At 39.7% G+C, this 11,379-nt stretch overlaps 1 protein-coding gene across 1 annotated transcript in view; it reads left to right on the plus strand.

Moving 5' to 3' along the window:
* The window catches only part of cachd1 (cache domain containing 1), a 173,686-nt gene extending 162,553 nt beyond the window's left edge, over window positions 1-11,133 (plus strand). Inside the window, exon 27 of the mRNA XM_062028262.1 lies at window positions 9,439-11,133. Coding sequence (XP_061884246.1) covers window positions 9,439-9,683 — 245 coding nt within the window. The 3' untranslated portion in view covers window positions 9,684-11,133. The remainder of the gene's footprint in view (window positions 1-9,438) is intronic.
* The last annotated feature ends 246 nt before the right edge of the window (window positions 11,134-11,379 follow it).

Genomic DNA, 11,379 nt, shown 5'->3' on the forward strand with positions numbered 1-11,379 from the left:
ATTAATCATTTCTATATATATATATATATATATATATATTCATATATATATTTATTAACAATTAACAGCAATAAACGAGGGTTTATTGTGTTACTTTTGTAGACCAGAAGTAGAATAGGCTATTGAAGCCTCAGTGTGTGCATAAAAGACAGAACAACAAAAATGCAGTTCAAGTACTTTCATAATTAGATATTAAGAAATAATTTATCATTCGTATTTTACAAACTATGTAAAGATTTGTCCATCCATCCATCCATTTTCCTCCGCTTATCCGAGGTCGGGTTGCGGGGGCAGCAGTCTAAGCAGAGAAGCCCAGACTTCCCTCTCCCCAGCCACTTCGTCAAGATTTGTATTTACTGTAAATGATCTCGTATGAGCAATAAACAAAAAGACTACATTGACAACTACAATCTCGTTCAATCAAATATGTTAAAAGTCCTGTTTTTATATTCCAGAATTAAACAAAATTAATATGAAAATGTAAAACAAATTGGTTGATAGGTCTAAAGGGGGGAAAAAAGTGTTTGATATCACCCAATCACAGTAATTCAAAACTGCAATGCCGCTTTGGTATTCATTGAAAAAGTAAACAAAACACAATATGTGGGCAAAAACTATGAAACAAATAATACTTTTTATACATCATATATTTAGGGAAAAGGTTTGGCTACAATATAAAGTTAAATAGTACGGTATTTATAGAAATATGGCCGAAAATCTGTCACGATGACGGGGTTCAAAGCGATGCTAAATTACTAATTATCTCTATGGGCTTTTGAATGGACGCTAAGGCCGCTAAACCAAACATAAAACTGGGACATGTTGTCTCACTGCTGAGCAAAAGTTTAGCAGAAACAAAGTATAATTGTATCCATGAGGTAATTCAACCTATCAAAGTAGAACAAGCAAGCACTTGCAGAGCACAACAACAAGAATGGTGGTCACCTACAGCATTGATTGGTCGCTATGATCATGTGCACACCTTGTGGTTGTGGGCCTAACCAACTACATGAAAAGCCTTTTTTTTACTAAGATCCAAATACCACGTGCTGAACAGCATGTGCAATCTAAAAAATTGCATGTACTAATAGTGGGCTTGTTGCGTGCCATCTACTAACATTGCACATGCTATTCATAACTGGTGTAGACAACCTTATTCAATTGAGGATTTTGCGTGCACTATATATATATATATATATATGTATATATATTCATTCCTTAGGTCAGGAAAAAACACGGAGGCAATTTCATCCCTACAAGCCTGTTTTGCAGGTTTCTTTGCTCTTCAGGGGATTTTTCCCCTGAACAGGCTTGTAGGGATGAAATTGCCTCCGTGTTTTTTCCTGACCTAACGAATATTCCGCTGTACCCCGGTATTGAGCACTTTCTAATGGATAAACCACAGTAACCTCGGCTAGATATATGTGTGTATATATATATATATATATATATATATATATATATATATATATATATATATATATATATATATATATATATATATATATATATATATATATATATATATATATATATATATATATATATATATGTGTGCGTGTGTGTGTGTGTGTGTCATTATCACGGAGTTATGCAATCAGTTGCTGCACATTCAGGCTATCATGCTCCTACGTGTGGCGTAGTTGCGATGTTTTCAAACAAGCAAGAGACATGTACCGCATTTTATGGGTACATTTTAGAAGCAGTCCAGTGCATCCACAATGAAACTCACTTTTTTTGTGCGCTGCAGATGAGCTTATGAGAGAGAGGTAGCACTTACTGTGCTCAGGACGCAAAAAAATGCAGACTTTAAGGTTTTTTTTATTCCATATAGTAGATATGTTAATATATATTCTAAATGAAAAAAATTAATGTCATTAAAAAAAAAAAGGTCAGCAGACACCAAAACGCATCAATTGAATTTGTTTTAATCAGCCCCTTAAATTACCCAGCATGCAGTATAAAACGATAAAAGGATGTCGTAGTATAGACGATATGTCTAATATTTTATATATCTGACAGACCATGCAAATATGTTCACACACACACGTTTTGTTCCTTGTCTGTCTCTGCGTCGCCAGCACCGATACCGCAGCAGTGTGTGTTACTTTTCGGAGGTACTAAATAAAACGGTAAATATTGTGATGAGTGTTGACAAATCACATTGCTGTGCTGTTTAATATATATTTGCATATTCTCCTCCCAGTCTAGTGGGCGTTTTGCTAATCAGCTTATATTCTGCATAGGGCTGGGCGATATGGCATTTTTTTAATATCTCAATATTTTTAGGCCATGTCACGATACACGATATATATCGCGATATTTTGCCTTAGCCTTGAATGAACACTTGATGCATATAATCTCAGCAGTATGATGATTCTATGTGTCTACATTAAAACATTCTTGTTCATACTGCATTAATATATGCTCATTTTAAACTTTCATGCAGAGAGGGAAATCACAACTAAGTCAATTGACCAAAACTGTATTTATTAAACAGTTATTAAGCAGTGGCACAAACGTTCATGTCATTTCAAAACAGAAAGTGCAAGATTGTCAGACATTTTAAAACAAGCTATTAGTGCACTTTTGTGCATGATGTCACTAAGATGACATACCAAACAACACTAAATTAAAAAGTGCACTTTTTGTACAGAACGCCACTACAATAGTTTAAAACAAATAAAGGGCACTTTTGTGCATGATGTCACACAAGATATTTCAATAACTGTCAAATAAAAATGAGCTGCATAATAGGAAATCAAATAGTGTATGTCCTTCGCTATGTGGTAGGTTCCTGCAGACGTTATTGACTATTTTTTTCATACGGTGTTGATGTGGAAATTGTTGCCTCTGCATTTTGTTGGTGTGGCACCGAACGGAGATGTTGACATGCGGAGTAAGCACTCTTCATTCTCTAGCGGGTGACTTTTCAAATGATGCTACATATTAGCAGTAATGCTACTTTTTGTAGCAACGCTTTTGCCCCACACTTGACATATTACGGTTGTCTGTTCGACATATTCCCGCTTGAAGCCAAACCACCGCCAGACGATGGATGCTGTTTTTCTTGGGAATTAATTCTTCCTTCATTTGTTACCAGATTCGCACCTTCTTTCTCTCGTATTACCACTCGCACCACAACTAACGTTACCCATGCTGCTACCTCTGTGCTCCTCGAGGGCGTATACGTATGCGACGTATGGAAGAAGGTGCGCTTGTTTAAGTCTCTGTGAGAAGGAGAGACTAAAAAGACTGAGAAGAGCCTGTAGTGTAATGCCTGCAGCTAAAAGCAACTGCGTGAGAACGTATACTCGAATATCACAATATAGTCATTTTCTATATGGCACAGAGACAAACCCGCGATATATCGAGTATATCGATATATCGCCCAGCCCTAATTCTGCATATTCATAAGGACAGAGACGCATTATGGATTGCACGCCTTATTCTGCTCACTTAACAGACGCAATCCACTTTGCACACATTTAGTAGATCAGCTTATCCAGTTTGCACGTGTTTTCGTACATGCACACCTTTAGTAAGTAAGGCCCAGAGTGTTTATGCTCACTGGGGGAAACTCACAGGTGTACCCCGACTCTCACCGGGGATAGGCTCCAGCTCACCTCACCCACGGCCGATAACGAGCAAATAAGCAATTAAAAAATTAATGGCAGGAGTCACAATACTGACTCAATACAATTACAGAGTAATTGATTGAATTCCATTGTACATGCTAAGAATATAACGATCCACCCCGTCAGCCCTTTGGTGTTTTAAACATGTCGTCTTCAGGGGTCTCGCATGAACGATTGGCACTCCTGCCTCCCTCTGTCCGTCATATCGCAGTTTCTCCCAAAAGCTCTTTGTATATCTCTCCTATCTAACACTAGACGAGGGTGGATGGATGGATGGATCCATTCACGTGGGCTTCACCCGCCCACGCGCAGCATCACTCCAATCGTTGGCAGAGCATCTCCGCGAGCTGTTGCGTAACCTCTGATGATGGCTGTGAGAACAATGATGAATATGAAGAGAATCAGGACGTGTGTTGGCACAGTATTGTGCAGCGATAAACATGTTGTGTAACAGAGGATGAGAACATCTTAAATGGAAGCCAAGTGGGTCAAAGCCTGGTGTTTAACCATCTTTTCTTTTTTTTTATACGTTGTACCATAACGTATAATCGCACTTGGCTGCTCCACATTCACGCAGCGATGGTGACAGGAATCCAAAGTCTATTCAAAGACTTCAGTGGCTCGCTCAAGGACACTCGGTTGCGCCACCCCCAAGATGCACAGATGATGAAAGATAAGACATATGAGTGCAACACACAGGCCAAGAGAAAGTGGAAGATGATTGTGAAGTAATAGAGAGGGGGTGGTGTAGTCCAGCAGGGATTAGAAGAAATGCATGACTACATTGACACTTTGGAGTTGCTGCCTTTCTCCAAGAGGTTAAAGATCTCCTTTCACACTTGGCCACTGACACTGTTAGCTTGGTGTCATCTGATGGGAATAGTACTAAAAAGGACTATAATTATAACCTGTGGTTGACTATGGTACTTTATTAACAGATTATCCATTCTATGCTAATTACAACACCGGTACAAATAATAACATGATGCAGATTGATTGATTGACTGATTGAAAAGTTTATTGACATCTTAAAGGCCTACTGAAATGAATTTTTTTTATTTAAACGGGGATAGCAGATCTATTCTATGTGTCACACTTGATCATTTCGCGATATTGCCATATTTTTGCTGAAAGGATTTAGTATAGAACAACGACGATAAAGATTGCAACTTTTGGTATCTGATAAAAAAAAGGCTTGCACCTACCGGAAGTAGCGTGACGTAGTCAGTTGAACATATACGCAAAGTTCCCTATTGTTTACAATGATGGCCGCATGAAGTGAGAGAGATTCGGACCGAGAAAGCGACAATTTCCCCATTAATTTGAGCGAGGATGAAAGATTTGTGGATGAGTAAAGTGCAAGTGAAGGACTAGTGGGGAGTTGAAGCTATTCAGATAGGGAAGATGCTGTGAGAGCCGGGGGTGACCTGATATTCAGCTGGGAATGACTACAACAGTAAATAAACACAAGACATATATATACTCTATTAGCCACAACACAACCAGGCTTATATTTAATATGCCACAAATTAATCCTGCATAAAAACACCTGCGTGTTTGTTATGCTAGCTCCTAGCTCCTCTGCTAGCTCCTAGCTCCATAGAACACGCCAATACAATTCAAACACCTGATCAACACACACAATCACTCAGCCCAAAAGACCGTTTACCTAACCCAAGGTTCATAAAGCTTATATATTTTTAAAAAGTTACGTACGTGACGCGCACATACGGTGAAGTTATCGAATGTTTAGCAGCCAAGGCTGCATACTCACGGTACCTGATATTCAGCTGGGAATGACTACAACAGTAAATAAACACAAGACATATATATACTCTATTAGCCACAACACAACCAGGCTTATATTTAATATGCCACAAATTAATCCTGCATAATAACACCTGCGTGTTTGTTATGCTAGCTCCTAGCTCCTCTGCTAGCTCCTAGCTCCATAGAACACGCCAATACAATTCAAACACCTGATCAACACACACAATCACTCAGCCCAAAAGACCGTTCACCTAACCCAAGGTTCATAAAGCTTATATATTTTTAAAAAGTTACGTACGTGACGCGCACGTACGGTACGGTACGTGTTATGCTAGCTCCTAGCTCCTCTGCTAGCTCCTAGCTCCATAGAACACGCCAATACAATTCAAACACATGATCAACACACACAATCACTCAGCCCAAAAGACCGTTCACCTAACCCAAGGTTCATAAAGCTTATATATTTTAAAAAAAGTTACGTACATACGCAAAAAAAAGCCAAAGCTGCATACTCACAGTAGCATGTCTGCGTCTTTGTCATCCAAATCAAAGTAATCCTGGTAAGAGTCTGTGTTGTCCCAGTTCTCTACAGGCGTCTGTGTATCCAAGTCAAAAGTCCTCCTGGTTAGAGTCTCTGTTATCCGAGTTCTTCCATCTTGACTGCATCTTTCGGGAATGTAAACAAAGAAGCGCCGGCTGTGTACTGTTGTGGCTGACTACGTTCGAAAAATACGTCCATTTCGCACCGACAACTTTCTTCTTTGCTTGCTCGGCTTCCTTCTCCATAATGCAATGAACATGATTGAAACAGATTCACGAACACAGATGTCCAGAATACTGTGGAATTATGAAATGAAAACAGAGCTTTTTCGTATTGGCTTCAATGTGGAAGGCATACCCGTGTTCGCCGGTCTACGTCACGCGCATACGTCATCCTCAGAGGCGTTTCGAACCGGAAGTTTAGCGGCAAATTTAAAATGTCACTTTATAAGTTAACCCGGCCGTATTGGCATGTGTTATAATGTTAAGATTTCATCATTGATATATAAACTATCAGACTGCGTGGTCGGTAGTAGTGGGTTTCAGTAGGCCTTTAAAGAATACAATCCATGTAATGCTTTAAAAAGGCAAATGGATGGCACAGAAAGCCAAAAGGCTTGTTTCCATTGTGGTCCATTAAATATTCATTACATTTGATACATTCAATAATAAAAGATATACAACCTGTAACATGTATATAAGAAATTACGTTAAAAAATGGATAAATTATGTACAAATACACAGTATAAATGTCAGGTGATTTGAAAAACAATATACCGTATTTTTCTGACTATAAGTCGCAGTTTTTTTCATAGTTTGGCCGGGGGTGCGACTTATACTCAGGAGCGACTTATGTGTGACATTATTAACACATTACCGTAAAATATCAAATAATATTATTTAGCTCATTCACGTAAGAGACTAGACGTATAATATTTCATCGGATTTAGCAATTAGGAGTGACAGATTGTTTGGTAAACATATAGCATATTCTATATGTTATAGTTATTTGAATGACTCTTACCATAATATGTTACGTTAACATACCAGGCACGTTCTCAGTTGGTTATTTATGCCTCATATAACGTACACTTATTCAGCCTGTTGTTCACTATTCTTTATTTATTTAACATTTCCTTTTAAATGTCTATTCTTGGTGTTGGGTTTTATCAAATAAATTTCCCCCAAAAATGCGACTTATACTCCAGTGCGACTTATATATGTTTTTTTCCTTCTTTGTTATGCATTTTCGTCCGGTGTGACTTATACTCCGAAAATACGGTATACAAAAAATGGGGGGGTATATACACTATGTACATGACTGTGCACATGTTGACTCCAAGAGTGTGCAAACCAGAATGAGAAAATATATATACACTATAACCACATATAAACCTGTTTGATGCTTTGAAGAGTATATATTTCGGTAGAATAGAGTGTTGATGTACTGGTCGCTGCTATACATTTCAAGTCGTATTTCCAGTTTTAAAAATGGTGATTAATTAGTTAAAGTTAAAGTACCCCTGATAGTCACACACACACTGTGTGTGTCAAATTACCCTCTGCATTTGACCCATTCCCTTGTTCCACACCCTGGGAGGTGAGGGGAGCAGTGAGCAGCAGCGGTGGTCGCGCTCGGGAATCATTTTGGTGATTTAACCCCCAATTTCAACCCTCGATGCTGACCAAGCAGGGAGGTAATGGGTCCCATTGTTATAGTCTTTGGTATGACTCAGTTAGGATTGCTAGTTAATCTAATTATACTTTTTTTAAACTCACCTAAAAAACTTCATTGGTTCTTGAACATGTACCTATGAAGGACACGCTAACCCAAGGCCACTGAGCAGTTATTTTACAGTTATTATACTGTTATTTTGTAACAAACATTACAAAATAATAAAAGTATGTATGATTGGTGCTGAAATTGTATTATTATACTCAGGGCTCCAATATCAGTTTTGAAAAGGTGTATTTGGACACCTCTATTAATAAATGTCCTCGACTTGGCAATATTGCCGTCTAATAATTATATTTGCATATTACTTACACATACAAGGTATCAATGTTTTAGAAAGTATCCAGTAACAAACGTGTCTGCATCATTCTACTTACTGTGTCATGAGTTTAACTTAATTAATTATTGTGACCACTGAATGCCGCCAAAAACAATTACCACTTCACTTCAACTTAAAGACAGCATTCGTTCGTTCCAGATGGTTAATAACAAACAGGTTGGTCTTTTTCGTGCCTACCATAGTTTTCTTACATTCCACACTACAAAATAGTAAAATTATGTATAATTCCTGCTGATAACATATTGGATCAGTATCAATATTGGCCAAGGCTCAGGGATCCGGTATCATAAGTGAAGAAGTTGTATCGGGACTAGAGATGACCGATAATGGCTTTTTTGCTGATATCCGATATTCCGATATTGTCCAACTCTTAATTAACGATTCCGATATCAACCGATACCAATATATACAGTCGTGGAATTAACACATTTTTATGCCTAATTTTGTTGTGATGCCCCGCTGGATGCATTAAACAATGTAACAAGGTTTTCCAAAATAAATCAACTCAACTTATGGAAAAAAAAAATGCCAACATGGCACTGCCATATTTATTATTGAAGTCACAAAGTGCATTATGTTTTTTAACATGCCTCAAAACAGCAGCTTGGAATTTGGGACATGCTCTCCCTGAGAGAGCATGAGGAGGTTGAGGTGGTCGGGGTTGGGGGGAGGCGGGTGGGGTGTATATTGTAGCGTCCCGGAAGAGTTAGTGCTGCAAGGGGTTCTGGGTATTTGTTCTGTTGTGTTTATGTTGTGTTACGGTGCGGATGTTCTCCCGAAATGTGTTTGTCATTCTTGTTTGGTGTGGGTTCACAGTGTGGCGCATATTTGTAACAGTGTTAAAGTTGTTTATACGGACACCCTCGGTGTGACCTGTATGGCTGTTGACCAAGTATGCGTTGCATTCACTTATGTGTGTGAAAAGCCGTAGATATTATGTGACTGGGCCGGCACGCAAAGGCAGTGCCTTTAAGGTTTATTGGCGATCTGTACTTCTCCCTACGTCCGTGTACCACTCCGTACAGCGGCGTTTTAAAAAGTCATACATTTTACTTTTTGAAACCGATACCGATAATTTCCGATATCACATTTTAAAGCATTTGTCGGCCGATAATATCGGACTGCATCTGTAATCATGACACACCTAGTCGTGGTCTAGCCAGTCTATGGACCTACATTGGAGTTACAAAGTGACTAATTTCACTCAATTGAATACAAATGTGCTTTTTTCCTGAATGTCTTGTTGATGTTCTGTCTTTGTTCAAAACTTCATTTCGTGAACATACTGAACAGGTTCTTGTTGATTATTGCACCAGTCAAACTTACACTTCCAACACCTAAACATCTGCTCATCCATGTTGCATCAGTGTGGCGTGAGACCAGTCCAGTAAGGCCACTTCCTCCTGTGTCTGCAGGCTACAGCACCATGAGCCCTCAGGAGGACAGCGAGAACCCACCGGGCAACAACGACCCGCTTTCGGCGGGCGTGGACGTCGGTAACCACGACGACGACCTGGACCTGGACACGCCGCCTCAGACGGCGGCCCTACTCAGCCACAAATACTACCCCTACCGACACACGCACACGCACCACCACCCGCTGCACACACACCACCTCCAGGCGGCGGTCACCGTGCACAGCGTGGACGCCGAGTGCTGATCCTTCACGGGGATAGGACTTGAAAAGAAAATAGAAATCTATAGAAAATAGGTGCTTATGGAGACAAGAAACTTGTCTTCAGCCTGACCAAGTGTACATAAAATGACTCTCGGAATGGGGACTCTTTTTTTAAGAGCAACCTTCAGCACATTTGGAGACGTTCATCAGCACAACTAAAAACTGTGAAAGGACCAACAGAGCTGGACGCGTCAAGGAGTCGAGCAGAAACATCCACAGATTTGCAGGAATACAAAAAAAACAACTATTTTTCTACTCCTTATTTGACGATTCCTTCATGAGGGTTCAGTCGAGCCTTAATCTCCTCCAAATATTTTGGTGTTCCTGCAAGTGAGGAGCAATTCGATCTATAACTTTTTTTTTTTTCTAAAGTGTCGCAAAAGTTTCAGGACAGATGACGTGAGAGGCATTGCTCAACCGACGTGTCTACGAAGAGATCCTGCGCTGTTCTGCTCCCCAACTCGCTGGACCTGGTTCTGAAGAAGAGTGGAGTCCGGAGTCTAATGTTCTGGAACTTTTCTGACGCCTGTGGCCTTTGAGTCTGAACTCAAGTAATACGGGCGTGGCCTGGATACTCATAAGCGGGGTGCTGCTCAGTGACCCCTAGTGGTCTTCTAGGAGAACTGTGCGCGCTTCTTCCTTAGCAACATTTTGTACAGTCAAAAGTTTATGATGGACACTCCGTTTCATTTAGGAAGAATGAGAGGGAAAGATGCTGCTGGTGTTCAAAGGAGACAGCCCCTCTGCGATTAACCACTCAAAAGTGTGCGTGCGTGCGTGTGTGTGTTGGAACTGGACCATTTGTGTATTTCTCCTCAAGATTGTATTATAGTACCGTCACCAAGTACCGTCTCAGAAAAAAGGTTGTTCACCATAATGACCCACATGATAATGCAGTACCGTAATAGGCCCAAATGTTCGTTTAAAAGAAGGCAAAAGTTTTATTTAACAAATACAAACCCCGTTTCCATATGAGTTGGGAAATTGTGTTAGATGTAAATATAAACGGAATACAATGATTTGCAAATCATTTTCAACCCATATTCAGTTGAATATGCTACAAAGACAACATATTTGATGTTCAAACTCATAAAAAAATTTTTTTTGCAAATAATCATTAACTTTAGAATTTGATGCCAGCAACACGTGACAAAGAAGTTGGGAAAGGTGGCAATAAATACTGATATAGTTGAGGAATGCTCATCAAACACTTATTTGGAACATCCCACAGGTGAACAGGCAAATTGGGAACAGGTGGGTGCCATGATTGGGTATAAAAGTAGATTCCATGAAATGCTCAGTCATTCACAAACAAGGATGGGGCGAGGGTCACCACTTTGTCACCAAATGCGTGAGCAAATTGTTGAACAGTTTAAGAAAAACCTTTCTCAACCAGCTATTGCAAGGAATTTAGGGATTTCACCATCTACGGTCCGTAATATCATCAAAGGGTTCAGAGAATCTGGAGAAATCACTGCACGTAAGCAGTTAAGCCCGTGACCTTCGATCCCTCAGGCTGAACTGCATCAACAAGCGACATCAGTGTGTAAAGGATATCACCACATGGGCTCAGGAACACTTCAGAAACCCACTGTCAGTAACTACAGTTGGTCGCTACATCTTTAAGTGCAAGTTAAAACTCTCCTATGCAAGGCGAAAACCGTTTATCAACAACACC

The sequence above is a fragment of the Entelurus aequoreus genome, linkage group LG19 (genome assembly GCF_033978785.1).
Source record: "Entelurus aequoreus isolate RoL-2023_Sb linkage group LG19, RoL_Eaeq_v1.1, whole genome shotgun sequence".
Taxonomy (NCBI): Eukaryota; Metazoa; Chordata; class Actinopteri; order Syngnathiformes; family Syngnathidae; genus Entelurus; species Entelurus aequoreus.